The 27,532-nt window shown below is 52.4% G+C and overlaps 2 protein-coding genes across 3 annotated transcripts in view; one reads left to right on the top strand and one right to left on the bottom strand.

Annotated features, from left to right (window-relative positions):
* LOC309676435 (mucosa-associated lymphoid tissue lymphoma translocation protein 1-like) overlaps positions 1–21,299 on the bottom strand; it is a 29,399-nt gene extending 8,100 nt beyond the window's left edge. The window contains exons 1-12 of the mRNA XM_082488974.1: positions 21,233–21,299; positions 20,837–20,955; positions 20,354–20,507; positions 19,509–19,687; positions 17,943–18,039; positions 15,831–15,857; positions 14,839–15,042; positions 9,081–9,258; positions 4,348–4,422; positions 3,612–3,739; positions 3,191–3,322; positions 2,887–3,038 (exon numbers count right to left, since the gene is read on the bottom strand). Coding sequence (XP_082345100.1) covers positions 2,887–3,038; positions 3,191–3,322; positions 3,612–3,739; positions 4,348–4,422; positions 9,081–9,258; positions 14,839–15,042; positions 15,831–15,857; positions 17,943–18,039; positions 19,509–19,687; positions 20,354–20,507; positions 20,837–20,955; positions 21,233–21,242 — 1,455 coding nt within the window. The 5' untranslated portion in view covers positions 21,243–21,299. The remainder of the gene's footprint in view (positions 1–2,886; positions 3,039–3,190; positions 3,323–3,611; positions 3,740–4,347; positions 4,423–9,080; positions 9,259–14,838; positions 15,043–15,830; positions 15,858–17,942; positions 18,040–19,508; positions 19,688–20,353; positions 20,508–20,836; positions 20,956–21,232) is intronic.
* A 6,004-nt stretch (positions 21,300–27,303) lies between these two features.
* The window catches only part of ALPK3 (alpha kinase 3), a gene marked incomplete at its 5' end in the record, with an annotated part of 34,706 nt that continues 34,477 nt past the window's right edge, over positions 27,304–27,532 (top strand). For both annotated transcript variants that reach the window (XM_082488592.1, XM_082488591.1), the window contains one exon: positions 27,304–27,515. In XM_082488592.1, coding sequence (XP_082344718.1) covers positions 27,304–27,515 — 212 coding nt within the window. The remainder of the gene's footprint in view (positions 27,516–27,532) is intronic.

Genomic DNA, 27,532 nt, shown 5'->3' with positions numbered 1-27,532 from the left:
CCATGTGCAGGAACTTGCATCTGCTGAATAACAGCCTTGGCCTCACATTTTATCCAAATCTTTCTAAAATCTAACCCTGCCTTTAGCACCTTGAAGAGATGCCCAGCGTTACAGCGTCTGTGTATTTAATAAGCACGTGCTATGGCGCATCACTGAGGTCATTAGTGAAAAGAGAAAACAGCCCCACAGCCCTGGTTTTCCAAAAGAAACAATATTCAAATCACCCTCAGAGCAGAAAAGTTTTCTCTTAGCTCTGGGTACTCCAGACCTTCTCACTGGTCTCAAGGGCCTGGAAACCCTGAAGGCCAGTCTGACCAGTAAAGAATGAGGTGAAGAAGGCATCAAGAATCTCGGCCTTTGTCACATGCCCTGTGTCACCAGGGACTGTGCCCTATTTAGCAGTGGGGACCATATTTTCTCTTGCCTTCCCTTTGCTGCTGGTATACTTGTAGAAGCCCTTCCTTTTCCCACCAGATTCAGTTCCAGATGGGCTTTGACTTTCCTAACCCCATGCCTAGATGCTTGAACCACATCTCTATAGTCCTCCTACGTCACCTGCCCTAGCTTCCACCTCCTTTTCACGTGTCAGCTCAGTCAGAAGCCCCCAGCAGGTCCATGCAGGCCTCCTGCTGCCTTTGCTCGACCCCTTGTTCATCAGGATCCTTGAAAATCCATCAGCTCTCCCGGACCCCTCGCATCTGCAGGGCTGTGTCCCACAGGAACACAGCTCTCCAGCCTCATGACCTTCAAGACATTCACCTGGGCAAGGAGCAACCTAATCTCGAGGGATCAATTAAAAGCCCTGACATGTGAGATTCAAAGCTCCTCGGCTGACAGTAACTCATTATCAACAAATATCTGCACTCTGCTAAATTCCCAGTCTTCATAGTCTCCTGTGCCAATGACTGCCACAATCCAATTACAGTGGATGCAGGCAAGTATTTCCTTCCATTAGTCTCCTTTATCGTTTCTGGCTATGTAGGAGTCAGGAAACGGAGAAAAGGATTTTCTAAATTAGTTTTTTAGCTCATAATTATTTATAAAACATTTCCCCATAGTGGAATGCATTTTTTAATGAAGATGATGACGACCAGGAATTGGCAAGGCCAGAGTTTTCACTGGCCCAGAGTTTCAGATATTCTAAATAAATTGAGGAAATTGACTGGAGAGGCCATTAGGTCAAACAGCTCCAGATCAAGTGACTTGAAAACAAGGAGATCCAACATAAAAGTTTTAAAAAAGTAGGCGTTTAAACAGTACAGAGCAAAAAATGGGTATATCTTAGCTGTCAGCATCATTCCTTTCCACATATGTCCTCCCTCTCTGAAGACAGTGCTTGTCAAGTAAAAATGCAAGCCAGGCAAGACACAGTATGGGAAAGAACACTGGACAACTTAAGAAAATGGATAAAGGCTAGAAAATGACACGGTAGTTAACTCTGGCAAGCCCTACAGCAAGCCCAGGCTCTCTGCTTGAGTCATTTTTATAGGTAGAATATAGGAAATGATGAGAAAAATACCATTTCCTCAACCAAACAGCTCCCTGGGTTCATTCCCCAGGGCTTAAAACATGCACCTCCATCGAGGCTGGTTTTGTTGGGCTTCAACATCCAGCTCCTGCATCTCAGCAATGCAAGAGTGGCTCAGACGGTCCCTCAGCATCCCCGAGGAGGGCTGTCGCGGTAAGGACACATCCAGCTCACCCAGTTCCTGAAAGCAGCCGGGTGCCCTCCTGCAGACACCCATGCATCTCTCTGCGGTCCCACAGGCCAGGGTGGGTGGCCTCGCTGTGGATGTTTAACGTGGGGCAGATGACTTGCAGTGTGATGTGAGGATGTGCTGCCACATCAGAGGACACCACTGGAGGTCAGTGTGAGCTAACACCGCTGCGGAGCAGGATAGGGATGGGGATCCTACAGCCCTGGCTCTACTGGGGTCCTTTTTGGCCTCCCTAATCCCTCTTGAGGCAGCTCTGGACGCAGGAGAAAGAAGCTGGGTCCCCCTTTCCCCGCAATCGCTGATGTGGGGTGCATGCACACAAACACGTGCAGACACACACACACGTGGTTTTCATGCATGGTTAGGGAGCTCACAAGGGAAAACGACGCTCCGGCTTGGTAACAGGCAGGATCAGGCTCCAAACCTCCTGCTGGATGCACCACTCTGCATCAGTGACCACAACGTACTTAGGGGCAGCATCCCTCCACGAGCAACAAGGGCCAAAAAATCCACCGCGGGCACGCTACGCTTCAGCAAAAGGACTACAGAAAATGAGGAAGATGGTTAGTGAAAAGGAGCAGCAAATTAAATCCTTAGAGGTGGCACAGAGACCACCAGAGAAGACCACGCTGGGCACACGGTCTGTTAGGAAAGGTGGGAGAAAGGGTGCAAGGAAGCTGGTACGGCCCAACCGGGAACAAGTACAGGAGTATATATTGTTGTATTAAGATATATTAGCACAGCGGGCTAAGAAGGCATCATTCAAAAAGCCAGATCTGCTTCCAAACACAGAAAACAGAGAGGCGCTTCATCTCAGTCAGATGAAATGCAATGATTTAAACAGGCAGGCCAGAAATGGGTCTGAGGAGTAACTGGTTAAAGGCATCAAAACTGGCAGCAAATCCATTTTGCGATGCGTTAGGAGCAAGGCAGGCAGTCTGCGAGGCACCGATATGTGGAAGTAACACTCAAAGAGGTGTTCGTGGTGCAGATTATTTGCATCAGAGTTTGCAGAGAAGAGGACTCTTTTCCATGTAGGTTCAGCCTTTTTTTTCCAGCCCTCGGGATCCCTCCATCTCACCAGATTCCCCCTCCCAACTCTGCCCCAGGGAAAGGAGACGGTGGGAATTGAGGGGAAGGGGACCAGCATCTCTGCTGGAGGACTCACGGTGCGCTGGCAGAGCAGGAGACGGGCGTTAGCAACGTGGGCCGGAGGAGGCTGCAGCTTGGCACACACGTACATCATGTTGGAGAAGAGCCAGTGGAAGCAGAGCTTCACCTGCGCCCCACAGGGGAAGGTCACCATTTTGCTCAGTGGATCTGGAAGGAAAAGCCCAGTAGGGTCAGCACCTGGTGGCCCTCAGCTCCTCAGAGGGTCCCACCAACACCCCTCTGCAGATCGGTGTCCCTGAGGGGCACAGGGACCCCCAGCCCTCTCCCTGGTAGTCCTCCTCGCACCCTGCACAGCTCACCGTGGCTGCGTCCCCAGCGCTCGGCAGCTGCCCCCAGGGGGTAGATCGGGTCCGTCAGGGACCGAGCTTCCTTCAGAGTGTGTTTGATCTCCATCACCTGCTTCCCAGTGACCAAGGGATCCCGGCCAATGTCTAGGGGAGAGAGTTTGGAGGCACAAGTGTTACTCCAGATTCCTTATTTATCATCCTGCCTTTCAGACTCTATGTCAACATCTCCGTACCACTGCCAGGTTATTAAAAGCTCGCACAGGTCATGGCTTGCAATTTGTTTTTTAGGGAGGGGGATCAGAGGTGCTGATCATCACTCTCACCCCTGCTTGGGCTGGGGTGGCACAGAGCTGCTTGGTTTCTGCTGATACCTCTTCTCACCCCTGCTACTGAAGTAAGCGGTTTCTAGCCTGAGTTAAAAGTACTCCTTTACCTTCTAACACATCGTCCAGCATGTGTGTAACCTTCTTCTCCTGCAGAATATGTTTCTTCAGATATTTCATGAAGATCCCAGAGCTGAACTCCCCATCCTGCAACTCATAGGCTTCTGCATCTTCGCTCCTGCAAGAGTAAGGATTCGTCCTCACATTTCTGCAACAGGCACGAAGCCCTGGGGGTGAGTCAGGGCTTGCCGACTCCATCTAGACTCAGTTGCCTGAGTTCGAGTTAGCTCCTCGGGCAATGGTGCAAAGTGCTTGGTTTTGGCCCAGGAGAGGGTAGGAAGGGCATGGGACGGGAAAAATCAGTGGAGGGGGACAGAAGAGGAGAGCACAGCCTCTTTTGCCACCCTAGGTGGGTGACAGCAGTTGAAAAGCTAGCAGAACTGGCCCTGGAGCAGGAAGCAACTCTCATCCTCATCTCAGGAGGCTTCAGGTGATATGCTCGTGGCACGCATGCCTTGGGAATCAGGCCTAGGCATGGAAAGACAGATTACAGGAGCTGATGCCACCTTCATGCATAACTTGTCACTGATGCACAGGCTGCCACTAGCAACGTCAGGAGGAAGAAAAAAAGTGTGTGAACAGGAAACCCTAGAGATGAGAGCCAGAGGAAACGAGCAAAACTCTCTCAAACCTCCAAAGCCACCATGCATGAAGGGATGCGAGGAGAGATGGCTGTGCCAGCAGTTAGTCCTGTGTCACAGTGCGGGCACGTCAAAGTGCACTTACGTGGCATAGCCGTAAACGGTATTGCCCCAGGGCTCCAGCGGCTGTACCTGGGAGAGGGCACACTCCGGGTTGTACCTGGAAGAGGAGATGAAGGCACAAGTCAGTGTTCAGGACACCCACCAGTGTGTCCTTGAAGGGGACAGAGCCCATGTGTTCCACCAAGTCCATCTCCTATGGACGCAGGAAGATCAACCCTCACGTCAAATATAACCACCCATGTTACTTGGGCAGCAACAGAGGCTAAAGCTAGGAGTCCTACAAGGAACCCAAACCATGGGAAAATGAGTAGATAGGGCCAGCTTTGACCTATCTGCGCTGGTGAGCTGCTCCCTGCCCTACACCACCTGTAGCAGTGGGTGCAACCATGCCTCCTCCCTCATGAGGCTGGTTTGTCACAAATCCAGGCAGCAGCACGGTGCAGAGCACATACTGTGGCCCGAGGGGTGACTGTGCCTGAAGAACTCAGAGGAGTGGACATCGCATGGCTATGGCTCAACTACCTGTCCCAGAGGCCTGGGATGCTCCACAGCTCCCTTCCAGCCCAGGCACACACCTTCTGCCCCAGGACACCAAAGTATACTATGGCGGATACACCTCCAGATCTCATCGAGAGATGGGATCAGGACATGCACCCAGGTCTCAAAGCTCAAAACTGGTGCCGGCACCCTGGTCTAGATGTAGCTCAATGAGCACAGATCCTGTTGTTTTCAAGATCAGGTAGATCTGGGGTGACAGTCCCGGGTTCCACCAAAAAAATATGTCATGGTTGCACTTAACAACTAAGCCTTGCCTATCTGACTGCAGCCAGACTGAACAGCGTGGGGACCGGCTGCCTCCAGTTTACACCAGTGACTTGGAAATGTTCCCAAATCGCACAGGGATAAGAGCCAGGCACAGAGGCGGTGTTATTCGGTGTTATTTGATTCCAGCAGTTTCCCGGGGCTGAAGCTGGCACGCTAAGGAGAGCAGAAGGGACGGTTGTATCGCCAGCAGCCAGCACGTTACCTACTGCTGGTGGCGCAGTCTGGAGATGTTTAATGGCAGTATTCATCTGGCTTGTGTAAGTTTTCTAAAGATGATCAGAAGAGAAAATGTGGAAAAGGAGATACACTTCTAAATATAAGCGGTGAACAGAGAGGTTTTTCTGCCCCTCAGCTACTCCTAAATGAATGCAGAAATCTGGTGTTCCAGGTCTGTGGAGAAATGAGACATGGGATCCCAAAATAAACTGAGGTCCTGTTTTCTGCCTGCTGGGGACATCCACCCGAGGCTGTACAGACACGAGTTGATGCAAACCTTTTGTGATGGCACCAGCAGGCATCCACAGCTCCCGCAAGGCTGGAGCTGCACACAGTGGAAACGCTGGTGATGGTACCCTGCCCCAGCAGAAGGCAAGCTTCAGCAGGGGCTTGGATTTCCAGGGACATTTCCAGATGGTGACCAAACACGGGGAGAGACCTGACAGCAGAGAAGGTGGCAGTGCTGCCTCCTGCTTCAGGCCACCCAGAAGTCTCATTTATACAGCACATCTCATGCAACCCAGTTCTGATCTGCATCCCAGACAGGAGATGGCGTCCTTCTATCCTAAGCGGCACATGCTAGGAACCCTCATAAATCAGGGAATTCCTGGAAGAGGCAATTGCATCCACCTGAAATCAGCACATAAATGTATGAGGCTACACACAGGCCCTGTGTTCCTGGTTCCTCCTCTGCTGAAATGGAACATCTGCTACCACTTGGCAAAGGAGGACGCGTTTCTCATCGCCTTGGCATTTCTGATGCTGACATACGGGGTGGAGAGATACTCCGGTTGAGATCCCCCTTAGCACAGACACAGCTCCTCCCGATTCATGCACAGCTGAGTGAACCGTCGACAGGCTCGCAGCATCAGTCCAACCACAAGGGCGCTGGGAAAGGAGCCCTGTTTTAAGGAGCGGTGTAAACACACGCAACTGTGAAATCCACTCGTTGCTGAGCTGAAATGATGACTTCTCAAGAAATAGGAGCTCAGGAGAGAGCTTCTACAGCAAACCCCCACAAGCCTGGGGATAATATCTACTGCACTAAGTGCTGTGCTTGCTGTGGGGAAGAGGAGGAAAGAAGTGTGAGATCTTGGGGTGGAAGAGAGAAAAAGAGCCGCACAACGTCACAGTAGATCTCACATCGCATCCTTTTCCCAAAGCGCCGTTAAGACTCTGCTAAGCACGGAAACCGCTGGTGACGCCAAGAAATGAGACATCAGCTCAAAAGCTATTTCATAGATCATCGCTGTTCGTGTTAGCAATCCCCATGCAGCCTCTACGTCCCCACATCAGATGGGCTACCAGCAGCCCAGAGGCATGCTAGTCCACCTCAACCTGTGCATCTGCAAAAAAACATGTGCTCCCACTTGGCTGCAAGCTGTCCGCTGCCTGGTATCGTGCTGGGGAGCGCAGCAAGGTGCTGCTGTGTGTGCTGGGGGGGTTATGCAGCAGTGCAGGGAAGCAACTCGCTCTGCTTTCAGCAGCAGCGGTGAGGAAGAGGGAGGAAGGGGATGCTTCGCTACGGGGCATTCAGGGCGGGTATCAAGGGACAGCAAGCTCCAGCGATGCTGGCAACTCAGCTGCGGCAGCAGGATAAGTCCCAGTGCAGCCAGCTTGTAAGCTATTTCAAGTGAGCGTTCCTACCTCTGCAGCTAAAAGGCATCAAAGATTTAACATCTTTCCAGGGGCTGGCAGCTCCTTCACGGCAGTGGTATCAAAATCCCTGTCATTTCTGGTTCTTAGTACAGGAGCCACAGAAGGCAGAGGGAGACTTTTCTATATTTGCCCTCCAGGTCTTTTCTGACCTGTAAATCTGCCTCAGGAGACCAAAATAAATGAACCAATGACAGTTTCTACTGGAACAGGCTATCTACCTCTGCTGAAAATGGGCAAGTAGTAATTTTCTGCAGCCCACAAGCTGCAGGATGGAGATCAGCAGGCCATGAGAGGATGATGGGTTTTTCACAGAGAGAGGGAAAAAGCTGATACTGGTCAGTAACAAGTGGTGTCCCTCAGGGGTCAGTACTGGGTCCAGTCCTGTTCATATATTCGTCGATGACCTGGATGAAAGGATAGAGTGTACCATCAGCAAGTTTGCTGATGACACTAAACTGGGAGGAGTGGCTGACACACCAGAAGGCTGTGCTGCTTTACAGCGTGACCTGGACAGGCTGGAGAGTTGGGTAGAGAGGAACCTAATGAAATTCAACAAGGGTAAATGTAGGGTACTGCATCTGGGGAGGAATAACCCCACGCATCAGTACAGGTTGGGGGCTGACCTCCTGGAGAGCAGCTCTGTGCAAAGGGACCTGGGAGTCCTGGTGGACAATGGGATAACCATGAGCCAGCAATGTGCCCTGGCGGCCAAGAGGGCCAATGGCATCCTGGGGTGCATCAAAAAGAGTGTGGCCAGCAGGTCAAGGGAGGTCATCCTCCCCCTCTACTCTGCCCTGGTGAGGCTGCATCTGGAGTACTGCGTCCAGTTCTGGGCTCCCCAGTTCAAGAAAGACAGGGATCTGCTGGAGAGGGTCCAGCAAAGGGCTACGAAGATGATTAGGGGATTAGAATATCTTTCATATGAGGAAAGGCTGAGGAACTTGGGTCTCTTTAGTCTAGAGAAAATAAGAATGAGGGGGGATCTTATTAATGCTTACAAATACTTAAAGGGAGGATGCCAGAAGGATGGGAGGAGTCTTTTTTTCAGTGGTGCCCATTGATAGGACGAGGGGTAATGGGCACAAGCTTGAACATAGGAAGTTCCATCTTAACATGAGGAGGAACTTCTTCACTTTGAGGGTAGTGGAGCACTGGCACAGGCTGCCCAGAGAGGTTGTGGAGTCTCCCACTCTGGAGACATTCAAAACCTGCCTGGATGCTGTCCTGTGCAACCTGTTGTAGGTGACCCTGCTCTGGCAGGGGGGTTGGACTAGATGATCTCCAGAGGTCCCTTCCAACCCTGACTATTCGGTGATTCTGTGATCCCTGACCTCAGCAGCAGCCTGGGTCCCACTTCACGATAATACCACTTCAGCAGCATTTAAGGCCAGTAAAAACCAAGTAGAACAGCTTAGAATATTTTCCTCATCATGTTGCACTCTTCTCACTGAGACGTTAACAAAAACGCAGCCAGGAGAAGAGAGGCGAGCTCAACAGTCCCAGCCTAAGCACGTGGGGAAATACGTACCATGAAAGCCTGAGGTAAGCGAGACGCTGCTACAGCCTGCCAGGGCCGGGTGGTTCGGGGCAAGGGGTTGAAACACAGAAAGACAAACCCTATGCTGAGTTTCAGCCAACAGTTTATGCCAGGGCAGAGTCAGCCCTCTTGCAGGCTTTAGGCGACCTGCCTGTAATTGCCAGGCTTCTTCATCCTGAAAAATCAAGGGAGGGTCTCCAGCCCCTTTTCTCCAGCAGGTCTCAGGCACTGTCTGAGACTCTCTCCATCTAATACGTGACTGACTGGGCTTCCCAGAAGATCCTGCAAGACCTGGCAGTCTTGCTGATTTTACAACACACCTCAATAAACTTTGACAGAGGCCTGGGCTCAGCAGCACAACGGCGGGACGCGGCCCTGGTAATCCACAGAAACAGCCCACGTGGTTGTGCAGAAGCCCACTGCTGAAGCAGGGGTTGAGGCTGGCCGCTGTTTCCCCCAACCCCGCAAAACGCCACACTCTCCCCATCCTGGGCATGGAAGTGGGAAGAGCACCCTACCATTTCCTGCAGGTGTCCAGCAGGATGAGGTTCAGGGCTGTCCGCTGCTGCTGCATCTTCTGGAGGATCCTCTGCACGCTGATACAGTTCTCAGGGGCGTAGGGTTGTGGAGCGTCAACAGGGACCATGTAGTTCCTCCCTGAATGTTCGTAGCCATGACCAGCGTAGTAGAATATAGCTGAGAACAGGGAGAGGAGAGGATGAGTCATGATGCGAACCTGCAGGTCTGTAGCCAGCTCCCCACAGCCACGTCCCTACTCCTGTCCTGAAAGCATACTGGAGCAGGGCAGACCTATTTCAGAAGAACCTATGAAACTGAAGCTACATTGACCTCACAGTTTCAACTTTTCTCCAGTTCATTCCCTTCACCAGAGCTGGAAGCAGCCCTGAGAGGCTCTCCTCTACTTGTGGTTTCCAGTTCATCAGGAGACCCCAAAGTCAATGGGTTTACACATTTCCATAACCACCTGTGCTACAACACCCAAGCTCAGCATCTGCCAGGCTGAATACCACCTTTGTTACAAGTTTCAGTTAATCATCAGCTCTTTGCAAGACTGTGACAACAGACATTTTACCATGAGGAAAAATACATTAACAGCCTTTTAAATGAAAAGCTCCTCAGCTTCCTAGTTTTGGAGGAGAGACTAGCAATGGATCAAGTGATGGGATACAGTCTCCAGCTTTCAAAGGTCTGCCCGTGTTTACACACTTATAAGCTGGTGAAAAATGAGATAGAGACAGAGAGATGAGTTCTCCAGATGTGCAGGACATATGAACCACGTGCTTCAACAACCTCAGACCAGATACCAGCCCTGTCAAGGTGGGAGAGGAGTCAAACTCATCCAGGTGTTGGTGGGAAGTCCAACACCCAACAAGAATTTGGGGTTTGAGTTTTACTCTTAAGCAGGTGAAACTCAGTAAGGGTTTCTGCCTTCACAAGAGATGGCAACAGAGGGATGTCTGGCTTGGAAAGCCAGCCCTGAGGAGCTTGGCATGGCCCAAGCTGGTGCTTCTCTCTGACCCCTGTGTTTGGTGAAGGGATTTCCTTCCGCACGGGGATCCCCGCGTGGGCTGTAAGGAAGCTACACGGTGGCTGGCTACCCCTTCCCAGCACTGATGCAACTGCTTGGGGGATGCTGGCACACGCCAACTCGAGGAAATGAAACGGGTTAAAAATAGCTCTGTGAGGTGGCGCAAACAGTTACGCTACCACAAAGTGAGCAACAGCAAAGAATGAGAGGTCAGAAAGGGGAATGAGTGACTAAGAGGCAAAAGCAGGAGAAATCCTCCAGTCAGAGTCGCTGCCAAAGCCCACGCTTCATTGAGTAACCTCTCCTCTGTTTTCCCTCCCCTGTTCCTGCCCCTGTAGGTCACAGGACACTTGCTTTGAACCCCGATCCTGCATGGGATGCAGTTAATGGGGAAGGACTGAAAACATGAACTCATCACATAGGGGATGGAAAACACGGTCTTATCATATGGAGGACGGAAAGCATGATCTCATAGTAAAAAAAGGCCTCAAGTGACCTTCGGTTTCTATTCTCACGGGACAATGGAAAGTTACTCAAATGGCTGTTTTCACAGGTGCCCACAAGGTTTAGGTTCCTCTTCTTGTGGATCGCCAGCCAGAGACAGTGGACTCTGATTTGCAGAAGTTTTAAACTTTCATAACTTGCAAATCAAAGCCACAAAAACCTCCCCCGAGAGGGGGAGTATAAAGAGTATAAAATAGGAAGACTTCTGGAAAAATCAGTTTCAGGCACTTCAGGTTTGGCCCCTCAAGTCATCGAGCACTGATGGCTTTCTTCCCTCTGCCTCTCCTCCTGTACATGAAAGGGAGGTGATGACATCTGTTACCAGGCAGCATCACTGACACTTGGAAAAAACTGAAATGTTACAGAAAAGCCCACAAAGAATCATGCAATTATTAAATCTTCTAACTTTTGAGGTCGTGTTGTGCACCCTGAATGCTACACAAACCACAAACACTTGTGTTGAAATCAAAAAAGATGTGAGTTTCACATCAGCTGACCAACTTTGCAAACATCTCCTGGACTTAATCTCTCCTCCTGAACAGGAAAGTCAGCAATTTGCCTAGAGAAGGAAAGGGTTGGTTTTGTTTTTTTTTTTTTATTCAGAGCTAACATTTCAATGCTCTTCCCACATCTCGTGAGTTAAAACTGCTGATCAGAGACAAACTTCCAAGTACCAAATTAAAAAGGGGAAGCTCCAGGCCCTACTTATAATACAGGAAATGTCAGCATGCAGCTTAATTAAGGCATGACGGCATATTCCTAGTATTTCACTTGCAACTTTCTGCTCTCATTGCATTTCTGACGGGTTTTTTTTTTTTGACTCGGGACTTTTTAGGACGCTCGAAATAACATCTGGGGAGATTCCTCATTGGCCTGAAGGTTGAATAATTAGACCACTCAGAAGATGTTTGGGGCCTTCAGAAATCCTTTGCAGCTTTTCTAAGAGGAGATCTGGAGGAAAAGCATCCAGATGAGCTACCCCCTCGATATGGTGAATTAGAGAAGCCTTTGTATCACCTCGAACATGCAGCTGTACAATATCCCCCTGCCTGAAAACAAAGCCAGGTTTTGCTCTGGGCTTGAGAAATCTCAGAGAAGGTTCAATAACAAGAAGGACAAAGTCCTGCATGGGAGCAGGTCACCCCAGGCAGTGTTTTGGCTAGGGGCTGAGCACTGGTTGAGCAGCAAGCCCAGGGTCACAGTGGACACCATGCTGAAGATGAGCCAGCATTGACTGGGGACAGAGCTACGCTAGGAGACGCAGGATCGCCAGGGAAGCTGTCATCATTCTCCTTGGCCTCGAGTGGACCCCACTTAGATCCTTTGTCCAGTTTTAGGGACCTCAGCTCAAGAGGAAGGAAGAGAAGCTGGAAAAAACAGAGGTTACCAAGATGTTGGGGCCCAGACTCTAGGAGAAGAGGGGAAAGGAACTTGACTGGGATGGTCTGGACACGTGGAGGTGAAGAGAGGCCTAAGAACAGCCTACAGTTCCTGGAGGGGCAGTTTCAGAGACAACAAAGCACAACTCTCCTTGTTGGCGTTGCCCCATGTTGTCTGGTCCACAAGCACCAACCCACGAAGGGTCACGTTTGACAGGAGGAAAGACTTCCCTGGAGGGTGGTGCAGCCCTGGGATGGGCAACTGGGGGCTCCATGCCTGGAAATATTCAAGACCTGATAAGGAGAGCCACAACCAACCCTGACCTTGTGTTGATGATTCCAAAGTCCCTTCCCACCAGTCCCTGTAGGAGTGTAAATCACAGGTGGGTCAGTAAGGACACACAAGGGAAGGCCAGTCATCCAGAGAGCCCTACAATAAGAAAGAGGTCTACAGAGGTCAGACATGTCTTCTTCAGCTCTTATCAGCATCCTGAAGCTAAATAAAACTCTAGAAGCAACAATAAGCCCTGTGCTCAAACACTACCCCACATAGCTATGTCCTCTCTTCTGACCTCCACCCGCAGATAGATGCACGAATGCCCCAGCATCTCTGCTGCTGGAGTTAAACTTCAGAAGACCGCCAGCCTCACTTCCCGGGCACGCTGACAGGTGTGTCTGCATTACACCAGTCTCCCACTTCAATCCAGTGATAGTCTTTCACCAGTCAGCCCTCTCCTCCCTCCCAGCTCCCTGCTTCACTCCGTACATCTACGCAAAGCTCTCCTGACTTCAGCAGTGGTGGTTGCTACACGGGAGGTGGCACCTCCATGTTCCTTGAAAAAACAGGTGGAAGCACCAGGATACCTTTGTTCGGGTGTGTATCTGAGACACCCACGTGGATGTACAGGACCGACTATCACAGACACCCCTGGGGCCTCTGTAGTTTTAATAGGCTGCCTAGCTTGTTCCTGGAGCTGCTGTCTCACCATGTGTATGAGTGACGTGAATCCTAAACCTCTCAGTTGGTTCTAGATGTTTATCCTGGAGCTGGTGCCTTGAAAAATGGATACATAGGGTTTAGGAGTTGTTAGCTTCTTGTAAATGCGCGTTTTTATTAACAAGACAAGTTAATTTCAATGATTTGCACTTCACCTGGTTCTTTTAATTTTATGTAAGGAAAACAGCTGCAGAAATGCTGGAAGATGCATCACAGCGAGAGGCAGCACTCTTCAGACGGAGAAACCCTGGGGCAATCAGCAGGCAGACTGACCCAATGCCCCACCACTAAGTCTGGATGCCACCAATTACGGCAAGAGTCCTCAGCTCAACCACGCTGCTGGGCCCAGCCTGCGCTGTGGTTCGCTGCCTCCAAATAATAGTAGACCACTCAGCTTAGAAAGCTGTAAAGAAAACCACCATCCGGAGCAGGCTATGCCTAGCAAACACTTGAGGCTTATCAAGGTTCAGTAACTCAGCTGTTAATGTTTTCCCTGCCAGTGCACAAAATCAATTTTGCCAGGAAGGATCAGTGGTCACAAATGCAGAAAAGCACTAGAAGTTTAAATAAGGCATGACAGCATGAAAGGTTTGCCATTTCCAAATCTTTTTTTTCTCTCCAATGCTTATGAAAACAAGGGAAGCGCCGTGGACAAAATGCCATTTGGTCCTCACGCACTATGGGTAGAGGGTAGGAATGGCAGCGCCATGGGAAAAGCACAGCAGCCCCCCTGGGATGACTCTGGGCTGGGAGGGGAGGTAAAGCCTGAGATGCAAGGGGATTTCAGAGAGCAACCACAAAAGGAAGATGCAAGTGAAGTCATAGAAATATGCTGTCATCAGATGACATGCTTGGCCGGAGTGGCGACAACTGTGTACAGCCCTTCCCCTCCAGCTCAGACTCCCCGAGTGAGTCAGTGCTTCCCGGAACGAGGTGACTTTGCAGCGTTTCCCTTGCGGCTGTGTCCCTATCCATTGCACAACCTCCAAACCTCACGCTGAGGGCCAGGCTGGAATTGGCCTGTGTTGACTTTTGCTGTCTGAGTGCCCTGGTATGCCACGCAGCTGGGAGGGCAGTGAAGATAAGCCTCGCGCTAACGTTTGGAAGCAAAAAAAAAAAACAACCAACATTTGCTGTGTGTTTTCAGGGTATCCATCAGGCTGGGAGAAACTCAGAAATGCCAAAGAAGCTACTTTCACCACCAAATCTGAACACCTGCTTTAAGACCCACAAGATCTGCTGGTTGGTTTTGTGTTTGAGAAACGCTTCCTGCTGAGGACAGCATGCAATAAGCTCAAAGCCCAGCCTCAAAGCCATCTGCAGCCGGGAACGCGCTTCTCCAAAAAAGTCTGTCAGAGGCTCAAATTAGACCATTAGAAAAGAGAAACACAGAAATCGTGGGCAGCTGTAGCAGTCACAGCTCAAAAGGAGCTCGTCTTCTCGCAAAGGAGCACAGCGGGGACAACTAATAGTCAATCTCAATTTTTCATCTAAGGAAAATCAAAAGACCTTCTTCCCTTTGCCATGAGAAGTATTGGGTCCCCAAAACCTCAGCATGAGACGACGCTGTTGGAGCTGGTGGTGAGCCACATGATGGAGAAACACCTATTTTGCCTCCCTGTAACCTGGCCAAAACTGAGCGGCATTTACCTGGGGACTTCTGGCACCACTGCAGACACACCGCTGCAGATTGTGCCACAGGGCTCCTCTCCCCCTCTAAAGGAAAACTGAATTTCTTCTCTTTTAGTTCAACAGCTGTTTGGAAAATTACCAAATCCCTGCTCCTCCCTGGCATCGACCACTGCTACCCACACATTGGCTACCTTACGTTACTGGCTTTGCCTTACCGTAGACTCCCTTCCCCAGGAGCTGCAGGAACTGACTGACTGCTGTCACCATCTCAGCCTTGTTCAGGTCCAGAAGGGAGACAACCTGGAAGTCCAGCTGCTGCAGAAGAAGACTCAGCTCAAACACATCCGTGACGGGAGCCATGAGGTTGGGATGATGCTGGTAGCGGTTGTTGCCCACTAAAAGCGCTATCTTGCCTGTAGCTAACAGAAACACCAAGCGACAATGCTGTAAATGCTCAGCAGGAGGCAAGGTCTCACCTCCTTTGGTTGAGTGAGAGTTAAGGAAATCTTTTCTCACATCTAGGCAGGAAGGATAGACCCTACGCTGCTACAAGCCCGAAGCGCCCTCCAGATAGCCCTCGGCTTTCTGAACGCTTTGACAAAATATGCAAACTTTCATTTTGAAGGAAAGACTGGAGAAGTTTTCACTTGACCGCCAAAATCCCAGGAGTGCAGGAGGATCTGTGCTACCAAGGTTATTTGGCACCTGCCCTACCATGACCGTGGGTCTTGCATGGCAGCGGTGCCTGGGAGGGGAATGCACGGAGACGGGCTCTGAGGTCATTTCCCCCATGGGCCTGAAGGAGAGAAACCCTGGGCTCCTGCTTTCAGTTTAGGAAAACCAGATTTATGGCACTCAGTAGTGGTGGAGGAGCTTTGCCTTGCTCTGAGGAGGTATTTCAAGGAAGGGAGAAGGTGTCATGTGAACAACACTTTTAAGCTCACTTGGTGAGCATGGAGGTCAAGACTGGGTTACTCATCAGGAATAATCTTACTCCACGTGCTGAGACTGAACAGCAGGGGATGGGACTTGTCCTGTGCCTTGCAGCCATGATCCCAAAAGCACAGAGCCCGTGACAATGTGGGTGTAAAGGCCTGAAGCAGTCTCTGCAGGAAAAGCACTCCTATGCCCTGTCCTCCCAGCCACCCTGGAGCCTGGCTTTTAATTAAGGGAATAATTGCTCAGGAAGAAAGATGACTGTACTCACCAAAAAACTTTTCAGAGCGACACGTACCTGGAAAGGAAAGAGGGAAATGATAAGCCTGTGCCCAGCACCCAGCACCCCAGTGCCAGCTCCCATCCCAGATCTGAAACCCGCTCCAACATACCCCAGCAATGCCAAGCTGGATCAAACACGACAGAGCACCTGCACAAGCAACACTCCTCAGGCAAGTTCTCCATAGCATGATTGCTAACCTTAAAGACACTGGTTGGGGAGGATTCATGAAATCCTGTCTGATTTACGAAATCCTGAGCAGCTGGAAAGCAAAGCTTGGAGAAGAGGCAGGCCAGGGGAAGGAGCGCCAGCACGGAGGAGCTTGTCCCTGTCAGCAGGTCTGCGCTGCGCTTCCCGAGATGACTTGCCTGCTCCCTCGCTGCAGCGAAAGCAAAGGAAACACAACAACTCAAGATCAACGTAAGCTTCAAAACAGAGAGCTTTTGAGACGCCAGCGCAGAGGAAGCCAACTGTTTGCTTTTGATTGCTGTAATATTCCCAGAGCCTTTCACCACCCTGCTTTGCCTTTCCCTGCCTTTCAGCAGTTCCGGCTCAGAAAAGCCACCCCAAATGTGACTCACTTTCACAAGCTCCACAAGCTCTGTGGCCCGAGCGCTCCCAGACTCTTAAAAATCATCATTATCCTAACAGCTCCAGCTTTTCCTACTTAAATTAAAAATCATCATAAAAAAAAATCCAGCCCAGGAGAAAACCCTAAAGCCCTACAGGTTCTAAAAGAAGAAATTAAGGGCATATTTTTAATTGCATAAATCTCATGGGTCTGGAAAACCTTTAGCACCCAAACCAGTGTTGCCAATGCTCTAGGGATGCCTGAAAAGCCATCAGAACAAGGCCATTCATCCTTTTCTGCCTCTGACAGAGCTGCCTGTTGCATGTTAAAGCTACCCGGCCATTACATTTTGAACCCAACCTAAACCTGTGCCCCTTTCTCCCTGCCTGTCCCCGCCTGGATGCTGTTTTGCCATCTGTGAGGAGGCAGGGAGAGTGCTCTCTGGCAATAAAGGACCAATTTGCGCTCTGGAGCAATTTTAAAGCCAACCTAAAAGGTGAGATGAAAAACTTATGGCATAGAAAAATCTCTAGATGGAGTAAAGAGCCAGCAAAGCTAGCCTGTGCTATTCCTGTCTCACAGCAGGGCAAAGGCACAGGGCCAAAGTGGCCGTCACACTGAAGGTGGAGCAATGCCCGAGGCTCTGGAGACCCATCTTCTCCCTGGGATCCACCAGGTCAAGCAGCACCATGCCTGGGCTGCCAGCCCGAGGCGCCCAAACCTTCCCGAAATAAACACCATCCTTTCCAGCTCTATGCGTCTGAGCGCATCACTTCATCTCAGAAAGGCTGTAAATGAGTTTTAGCAAAGGACCCCGCTGCGATTTGGCCAGTGAGCTATTAAAGCAGCACCTTGGCAAGGCAAAAAAAAATGCAGCGAGCATCTGAGAGCGCTCAACCTGCTCTAACGCGGCAGCTTTCTGACAGACTGCAGGACCCAGCAGCATTTCACACTGCAGTACAGCGGATCACCGGGTTTTGGTGTTTTTTTTTTCTTTTACAGACGCCACTTCCCTTCCTAACTCTGAACCCCGTTATCAAGGAATCCTATTTATCACGGGGCTGACGGATGCCTGCGCCCGCTGCTCGGCAGGGCTTGCGCAGCTCTGCTGAGGTCATCGCGTCCAGTATATCCAGGGTGTGAAATTGTGCTCTGCAGGCGGTTCCCGTGACAGCTGCTGCAGGAATGCCAAGACACTCCAGCTTCCCTGCAGAGCCCCATGCTGCTTTTCTACTCTGAAGTGGCTTACCTTCAGCTCCCCTGCAGAAGAGGTATTTAAAAACTATGGCCTTTCCTTTTGTTAATAAAAGCGTGCAAGATCTGCTCAAGCCAGGGGAAAGTGCAAGTGTCAGAGACACGCATCCTACTACCCCTGCACCGATTGAGCCACGGGGTAACATGCCAGCACTGGGCTCCTTTTTCACCAGCCCGGCACTTCCAGGTGAGAATACTAAATTCCAGTCTGTCCTCTACTTGCTTTTCATGCTAGAAGGTGATTTGGAGCAAAGCAGACGTGGGTTGGCTCTGCTCACCTATGTGGACATCCACGGCATTGGTCCAGTGCTCTCCGTGGCTATTGGAGGCACAGCAGAGGTACGTGCCAGAGTCGCTGACCTTTGCATGGGTGATCTAGATAGATGAAAAGTTAAATCACGTTATTTATGGTGAAAATTTGTGGCCTCCTGCTGATATCTGCCAAAGGCACTAATGTTCCTGGAATAAGAAGTCTTTTTTTTCTTGCTGTTTGCTAAGACCTCATTCCTTGCCTCACAAAACTAAGAGATTTCCCATGACTTTTGTCTGTCTAAGAAGCTCAGTAAGGCCATGTGCTAAGGTCTGCTGCTGATCTCAGCTTCTACAGTGCAAGAATCCTCTGCCCGAATGCCTTCCTTTCTTTTTCCAGCAGCCCCCAAACCCTGTGTCATAGCCATACTCTGCCCCAGGAGCTACACTGGGCGGATGGTGCAGGGCCAACATCAGAAGGTTGCCTGTTTTTTCTCTTAGGTGAAATTTTCTAGATTTCTCACCATGCCCATTGCTCCCTTCTGGCAAGTTTTCAGCTCTTATCTATCTCTCCTGATGTGGGACAAGAATCAGAGCAGTACTGGCTGGCGAGGACCTCTGTGGTTCTCCAGCCCAGGATCTTGCTTGGAGCCACCACTGGGTCAGTTTGGCCATGGCTTTGTCTAGTCAAATACTGAAAAACTCCAAGGACAGAGATCTCTCTGCATTTCTGGCTCCAGTGCAGCACCACCCACCTCTAAAAGAAGGACCTCTTCCTAATCCCCAGCCAGAACTTCCCCGTGTAAAATGCAATCTGAGGCCACTGTCCCCTATAGCATCACCTACCACTACCGAGAAGAGATTGGATCTGTTACCCTTCACATGATGCCCCAGAAGGAAATCTGCCTTTCTTGCATCAAGAAGACAGCACTGATTTACATTCAGGCAGTGACCCAAAATAAATCCAGACCTTTCACTGTCTCCCTGACTCTTTTCTGTCGGGACTAACCACTCTCATGCAGGCAGACAGCACTCCCGCAGCTCCATCACTCTGCAGTCCCCCGCACAGACATACAATAGCTGTTCTTGTGCCACTGCTGCAAAAAGGCACGAGGGATGTGCTGAGAGCCCTTGATGCATCTATGAATTGGTTACTTCTTAGAGCAACATCCACAGCTTTGAAAGAAGCCCATAAAACATATTCCCTCTTCACCCGGAGTCCTTCAGTCAGCTATCAAAGCAACAGGGGTGATGCATGGAGTGCTTTTGCACAACCCTGCAACGCGGCGGGGAAAGATAGCGGAGCATGAGGCTGCTTCTCGAGGGCTGGAGAGATGGAGAAGACAGGCAAGGAGAGACAGCTTTCTGCTGGCATTCACCTGATCACACAGATCAGAGCACGCCCAAGCCCTGACATGCAGATACGAGCCAGATTTAAGGACTGCCACCTGTCACATCCAGGACAACAATAACACAATTTTCAGCAGTCTCTCCAAGGCTTCTGAGGCTCTCCCATGCCCACCATCCAGCAACAAGCTTCCCCCATCACCCACCTCAGCAGCCAAAGTTTCTGAACTATTGCAAGGCAACATTACCCGGAGTTTTTTTTTCTTCTGTTGTTCCAGCAGGTTCCCATTCCGGTACCACTGGTAGCTGGGGGCTGGGAACCCCATGGCAGCACACTGCAGCTGTAGCGGCTTCCCCACCTCCACCCTCTGCTCGGTGGGGTTAAGGACGATGACTGGTTCTCCTCGCCAGAGCTGAGGGGGCAGTCCTGTGAAGCAGTGACAGAGAATTGGTCCTCCCTCCGCAAGGGCAGCAAACAATGGTGATTCCCCACCCCACCCTCCTGCTCCATATAGGACTCCGCACATATTGCCAGAAAAGTGAGCATTTTCCACCTGCACCAAGAGACACCAACCCACAGGATGTCACCACTGCGCCTTTCTGCTCTGAAAGCAAGGAATCCTTGAGAGCAACAGCCCGCAATAGTAAGTGACATGCCAAAGCCCAGCCTCTGGCTTCCCAAACCTGACGCTTGCCCTTTCCCGCCAAGGGCGCAGTCAACCTGCTTGAGGTCAACCACACCCGGAGTTGGTTTTGCCCAGCTTTGAAATAGCCAGACTGCCTCTCCCAGTCCCTCTGCCCAACGCAAACACCCAGTATAACTCTGGGAACCGTATGGCAAGCAATCAGCAGGAAGAACAGGCACATACAGCCAGGGTTACTGGGACTGTGACAGAGACCTGAACCATCCAGAGGATACAGAGGATGGATACAGAGGTCTGGCTTAGACCTGCAGGCTCACGTTGCTGGAACAATCCTTTTGCATTGGGATTTTTGAGCTGGGAGGACACACTGCCCTGGGAACCACGCAGGATCGCTGTCGCAAGGGTGGGCAAAGCATAAAATATAGAAAAGCTAAAAGACACGCTCATACCTCTGGCGACACACTGATGGACCTCCACCTTCACCCAGTCAGAGAAGACAACATTTCTGTAGAGGTCATTGATTCTGCAGGTGTAGAGTTGGGTCTGCTGTGCAGTGATGGGCAAGTCTTGCTTGGTGGCACCAGGAATCTGGCGGCAGACAGACTAAAGGGAAAAAACAGGCGGTGGGCAGCAAGTCCCCCTCATCGCTGGTAGCAGAAGGCACCACTAAGCCCCTCATAAGAGCAGGAAAAGTGGAAATCCCTGGTTTCCTCCCCTCCTCCAGCCGCAGGGATGCAGGAGAAGGAGCTTTTCCATTGCAGGCCCCCTCCCAGCATGGTCAGGAGCCCTCGGTGTGCATGGCACATCCTATCCCCCTCTCCTTCCAGCCTCCTGGCTCCTGCCAGGTCTGCCCACAGAGGATCAGCTCCATCCCTGCAGGCAGGGACCCACTCTGGTGACGTACCCAGGGCCACCTCCACTCCCAGCCTTACCTGCTGCTGGCAAAACCACTGGTACCGCAGGGATGTGCGTCCCTCGGCTCTGCACCGCAGGGTGAAGGAGTATCCCACGGGGACGGAGACGGAGACCGGCTGCTCAGTGATGGTGATGGCTGCAGAAAAAAACAGGACAGGGAGATGGAAACAACCCGGCAGGCGCAACCCCGGGGGGGGACGGGGGGTCGCTCCCAGCGGGGCTGCAAGAGGGGACCCCTGCACCCATCCCGGGGCGTTTGGAACAAGAGGGGTGCTCAGCCTCCCGTGCCCAGGGCAGGCCGCGGGGCTTTTGGAGTGGTCTCTTGGGGCCCAAAGGCACGGGTGGCGGCAAGATGGGGGGGGGGGGGGGGTTGCCCAGGCCCACCGCTCCCACCACCGGGGGCGGCCGCTCACCTTCCTGCATCGCTTCGCCGGCAGCTCCTCCACGGCCTCAGCGGCCGCCGGCCGGGCCCGCGGCGGCTCCTCTCCCGGGGCAGCAGCAGCAGCAGCACCTGCGGCGGGCGGGACGGCAGCGCCCGGAGCTCAGGGGGGCGGCTCGGATCCGTCCGGGGCGGGGTAGGCCCCAGCTCCGGCCTGCGGGCTCCGGGCCGCGGCCTCGGCGGGCTCCCCCCGGGCGGGGCCGGGCCGCGGCCCCGCACTCAGCCGCCGCCCGGGGAAGGCCCCGCCGGCTCCGCACTTCCGCGCCCGCCGGGCCCGCCCCGCTGCCACAGCCGGACGGCGCGGGGCGGCGCCGGGGGAGGCCCTCGGCACGGTCCGGTACGGCACGGCCCGGTCTGGCCCGCTCCGACGGGGGCGCGGCGGGAGGCGCCTCTCGCTCGGGTACCCGGGCTGCCCGGGCCTCCCCTGACCACGAGTGCCCTCACCCCATCCCCATAACAGCTCTCCTCTCCCCTCCCCATGGATATTCCCCTCCTCCCCGCCCTTGCTCTCATCCCCACAGCCGTCCTCGCCCCCCTCCCCACGGCCACCGTCCCTACCGCCCTCACACCCCACTCCCCACGGCCGCCCTCACCTTTCTCCCGGGCGCCGCACCCCCAAGGCTCATGGTGGAGCCACAGCTCTGCTGTCTCTGCTCCGCCGGGCGGGTTGAAACCCCGCGGGGCTGCTTCCTCCGAGAAATCCCCGCCAGCTGGGCCGGGCATCACGAGGGCCCCTGGGGGAAGTGGCGCTGGACCAGCGGGCCCGGAGGTTGCACAAGCCCCTCCGGGACGTGGCAGAACTGACACGGCCGGGGATGGCCAGCTGCCACAAGGGAAACGACGTGGCGGTGAGCGTCAGGACTCCTCACTGCCGTGCTGTGACTTTAATTTACAAAGTTAGGTCAATTAAGGTCAAACTCATTAAGCCTAAACTCGTCACCTTTCAAGAGATGGGAGGATGACGCAGAAAGGAGCTGGAGGTCTGTGAAACGGCGAATGGAGAGGATGGTGGGGTGAACAGGGAGCAAACAGTTGTTGTTCCCAAAATATTTTACTCTGAAGCGACTGGGCAGGGAGTGTGACACAAAGCCAACGGGGATGAAACAGGTCTGGGCTCAGGACTCTCGGGGCCCTTCTGGTGGGTTCCCAGCCCCAGGGCAGACACAATCCCAGCAGCCCGGCTTTTCACCAAGCCAGTGGTCCTGGGCAGCAGGTTCCTGTGGTCCTAGGAGTGATGGGGACCAGGACTTCAGCACGAGGGTGACCACAGACCATCTGGAGAAGAAGCTGCAAGAGAGACCCTTGCTTCCCTGCTGATATTTCTCTCCCCTTGGGGCTGCAGCAGTAGTTTTTGCAATAGCGATGGTGGGGGTTGACCAAGGAAAAGCAAGACCACCAGGGATGTCTCTCCCAAGTGCCTTCAGTGGCAGCATGGAAGGGTGCAGGCAGGTCTCTGGGGTGGCAGAGAGATGCAGTTGTGGCTGAGAGCAGTCATGGATCACCTCCCCGGGGTTCGCTAGAGAACTCAGGTTGGAGCTGAGCCATGCATAGGGTCGGAGGGACTAAGCAAGGCCAAGGAATGCACCTCTACCTGCTGCTTTTCTCTTACAGGGCATGGGGAAGAAGATGGTAGGAAAAAGCCAAACCCAACACAATCGGTGGATGGAGGAAGGATTTTCTCCCTCCTTTCCTCTGCGCAGCATGCTGCACTCCTGCAAAGGTAGGAAAATGTGCTACACCCTGTCCATTCAATCTGATCCAGAGCAATCCCCGCTCCTACAGAGACTGGTCCTTTCCTTTCTTGGATACAGGTAAGGTGATGCTTAGCATAGACTCGTAGGACCTTTCCTTGTGCTCACACAAAGGGCACAGACCCTCCTTTTTCTTAATTCCTAGAGGCTCCAGCCAAGCATTTGGAAACATACCTTTGCAGGTTTAAAATAAACATATTAATGGATTGCAAATGAAGGTTTCAGCTGAATATGTGCCAGTAGCTCCGTGCCTTGCCTGTGCTGCAGAGTTATTGTAAATGCACCACGGGTAGCTAATAAAAATGATCATTAAATTAACCCCAGCGCTTTCCCAGAGCTAAAGATGACACTTCTAGTTGATGCAGCATCTCTTCAAACAGCTGGAGGTTGCTGCGTTCCCCATAGACTGCTTCAGAGAGAGCATCCTCCATCAAATATCTCGACAAAAAGTCTGTCGTGCTTGTCCCCCGTAGGAGCCCAGCCCTGGCAGAGTCTGTGTGACTATTTGGTGAAGAATCGGGGGTGAGAGCTTGTTGGAGAGCAGGAAGGAGCCCGTGATTTTAGAAAGGGAGGAACCTATGGGTATGCGTGCAGGCTGGGAAAGGGGAGGATGTATTGTGTGAGAGGAGTGAGAAAACATCTGTGGCTCGCTGGGAGTCAGTGCTGGATTTGCAGGCAGAGGAGGAAAGCTTTGCTAACAAGGATTGAAGCCTTGTGGCTGACTGGCTGAGGCTTCAAAAACTGGTGAGAGAGTGCATTTCCAAATGGAGACAGGAGCAGAGGGCACTGTCACTCTCTCTGAACAAAATGATGGGAGAGCAGATGCTGTAAGAGGAGGCTCTGTCTCAGCAGGGTGATGGGCACCAGAACCATTCAGAGCCTGAAAGGGCAGAAAAAAATACACCCACTATGCATCTCGGGGGGGGGGGGGGGGGGGGGGCCGGGAATCAACCACCACATCAGGCTTCGTCTCACCACAGTCAAGCTAAACCTGCACTCACCATCCAGGTTTCCCCCTGCTACCAGGGTGAGGCACAGAACCACGATATGACTGGCGTGGGAAGGGACCTCTGGAGGTCTCTGGTCCAGCCTCCCACTCCCAATAGGACATCGATCAGTTGCTCAGCTCCTTGTCCCATCCACAGTTGACTGTCTCCCGGGATGGAGATCACCCACCTCTCTGGGACCCCGTTATAGCGTTTGACCCCCCTCACAGGGCAATTTCTTTTCCTAACATCTAATCAGGACTTTCCTCCTTGCCACTTGTATTTGTTGCCTTTCAGACTATCCCTCTGCACCTCTGGGAAGTGGCTGGCTCTGCCTGGTCTGCACCCACCCATGAGGTAGTTTGAAGGAAGCAAGGTCTCCTTTTAGCCTTCCCCTCAAGACTTGAACCCAGTTTCTCTCATCCTCTCCTCCTATGTCATGTGCCTGAGCTCCCTCAATCATCTTGGTGGCCTTCATTGGACTCGCTCCAGTGTATCAGTGTCTTTCCTGTATTTGGGAGCCTGAAACCGGACACAGTTCCAGGTGCAACACAGAGACCCACATGTTCTGGACACCCTTCTCAAGATGGTCTGGGCTCTCTTCTATCAGATCAACACCCCAAGAGACAGGGCTCATGGTGATAGGATGGTAAAATAACGTGTAATTCATATGCTGGGACTTGAATTCAGGTTTCCTGAAGCTGTGGGACCTGAAAGTCCTCTTTCTTTCGGAGAAAAAGATGGGAGCAGGAGAATGCCACCTTGCATCCTCCCAGTCTAGCATCCTGCCTCCCATATTTGGGCAGCAGCCAGGGCACAGCAAAGGCTGTGAGATCAGGGCATGCACACAGAAAATATTCTTTTGTACCTCGGACACTTCTTGAACCAAAGGCAGTATCTTGGTCCTGAGTAAACCTCAAGAGATCGTCCTTCCACAGACTTGTCCTGTGGAGTTTCTTAACCCCCATTGACATTAAGCAGCCACAGCAGTGTGTGGAAGCTGCTTAATGCTGCTTAATGCCAAGGTGAGGGAGGAAGCATCTCCCTTTTACTGATTTTATCTCCTACTAATTTCACTTGATGCCCCCAGTCTTGTTCCCCTTGTCCCTCACAGCTGTGTGTACCTCAGTCATATGCACCTCAGTTGTTCCTTCCAGGCTGAAGAGTCCAGCCTATGTCCAAGCCATGCAGCAGTCGGTCTGGACCTCTGGTCATCTTTGCTGCCCTTCTGTGAGTTTTGGGGTTGTTTTTATTTCAGATCTACTGTATTCTGTTTGAGATGGATTATTCCTGAGTGGCATTAGACCACGCAGAGCCCACTGCTGCCTATCGAAAATGAGTCCTGTTGTTTCACCTATGGATCATTTTATGCAATTTCTTCTGCTATTTTACTGCCTGGCAAAGGTGAGATCTTCAGTTAGCCGTCTGGGACCACCTTCTTTCCCTGTATTTCCAAGGACTACATCCAAATGTCTTATGCATTTGCCATCCTCCCTAGTATCACAAATCCAGCTATTTACATACCTGGTAATGTAATCATCTGCCACAGTGGCCTGCAAAAAGCAAATAAACTCCAATACCTACATCCGAGATGACAGAAGGCTCCTTCCAAAGCACTGCTGAAATGCAAGACTATCCCTGGATCTGAGCTGAGAAAAGCATTTCACTGGGGCTTGAGTGGAAGAGCTACATGTCTGATCAGGCCACTGTCAACCAACTGCATAAATCCAAATTTGGAGTGCTTAGGACCACATAAGTATTGCAACCACAAAAAAACCAAAATTGTTGGCGCAGTATAAACTGACTCTGACAGGTCAACAGCATTCAAGAAACTTTATATGAGAGTAAAATTCATTTGGGTGTCCTGGCTTTGGATCTAGTGGTGTCTGCAAGCACCACTCTACTATATTGCATGGCTGAATCCCCCTCAGTCACCGCCTCTCCCTGCAAACTTCTCCCCAAAGCCCTGGTCTACAGATGTCACTGCACAGCCTTGGGCATCTGCTAGGCTTGGCAATTCTCTTGGTGGACATCAGTTTCTCCACGTCTCAATTTGTAACCACCCCTTCCATTTGGACCAAGGTTTGATATACCAGTGACAAGAACAGCTTTAGGTCAAGGCTGAGTTCTACCAACCTGATGCACGTACACCGTGTGTCTGTGCACGTCCCTGTGCCTGGGTAGGTGACACACACACTGTGTATGTCCATCTGCAAACACCCCTGTGCCAGCCCCTATCCAAAGCCACCTTCCACCGTGTTTGCTGAGGAAGAGGAATCAAGGGATGTCCTGTACCAAATGACCCACATGGCCATCACCTGCCCCGCTGCTCACTGCCACATTTGTTACCTCTCCCACCCTGGGAGGATCAGCACAAAGCCTGTTGTCTTTCCCAGTCTGGAGCAGACATCTACCATCATCTTCTCTACCATCGTCTTCCCATTTCTGTAGCAATCGCTGCTGTGCAGTCGTGGGCAGACAGCTGATCCGCAGCAAATCTGCTCCATCCATCAATCCTGTGCCGCAGAGATGCGGTGCCACCGGAGAACGTGCCTGCGGCACACGATGCAACAGCTTGACAGGCAAGACAAAGGTGGAACAAGAATAAATCCCATTTTATTACGCTTTATGTTTTCATTTGGTATTAAATCACTGCTGGTAATAGTTTGTGACATGTACCCACCTTTTATAGCCCTCTTTTGTGCTGTCCTTTTCATGGAGATGGAATAAATACCATCACAGACTTTCTCCAGGGCAGCCCAGGGTAAAAAACAGGCTGCCAAGGGGTGAGGTTTAAGGAGGCGGCGACTGCCGTGATTGACTGTGGGGTGCCGCTGGCCAGGGTGGTGGAGGTTATTATTAAAAAAAAATAATAAAATATGCTTTCTCCCAAAAAGATTAACTCGAGCTGGCAGCGATGGAAGGAGGAGGAGGAGGAGGAGGATGGGCAGCCAGGCCCCAGGTGGGACCCCAGGCCCCAGGGGAGACTGGGCAGCTGGGCCTCGGGGAGAACCCCAGGCCCCGGGGGCGACCCCAGGCCCCGGGGGGGAACCGGGCAGCCAGGCCCCGGGGGGACCCCAGGCTCCAGGGGAGACTGGGCAGCTGGGCCTCGGGGAGAACCCCAGGCCCCGGGGAAGAACCCCAGGCCCCGGGGGGGACCGGGCAGCCGGGCCTCGGGGAGAACCCCAGGCCCCGGGTGGGACCGGGCAGCCAGGCCCCGGGGAGGCCGGGCCCGGCCGGGCCGCATCCACCGCGTCACGCCGCCGCCTCCCCCGACTGACAGCGGCATGTGCGGGGGGCGGCTATAAATGCCGGCGGTGACTGACAGGGCGGGCAGCGGCGGCGGGGGCAGGGGCAGCCGCAGCCCGGCTGCCGCCATGGGCTCGTCCCGCCGGGCCCTCGCCGGCCTCTACGGGCGGGGAACGGGCAGCATTGAGGAGGCAGAGGAGGCGGAGAGCGCGGCCTGGGCCTCCCGGCCCGACCGGCGGAGCTACCTGCTGGGCATCCGGCCGCAGAACAGGTGAGGAGCTGGGGAAG

This window comes from Vanellus vanellus, assembly GCF_965231255.1.
Source record: "Vanellus vanellus genome assembly, chromosome: 11".
Lineage (NCBI taxonomy): Eukaryota > Metazoa > Chordata > Aves > Charadriiformes > Charadriidae > Vanellus > Vanellus vanellus.
The sequence above is the reverse complement of the archived record's forward strand: the minus strand, read 5'-3'. Positions and strand labels throughout refer to the sequence as shown.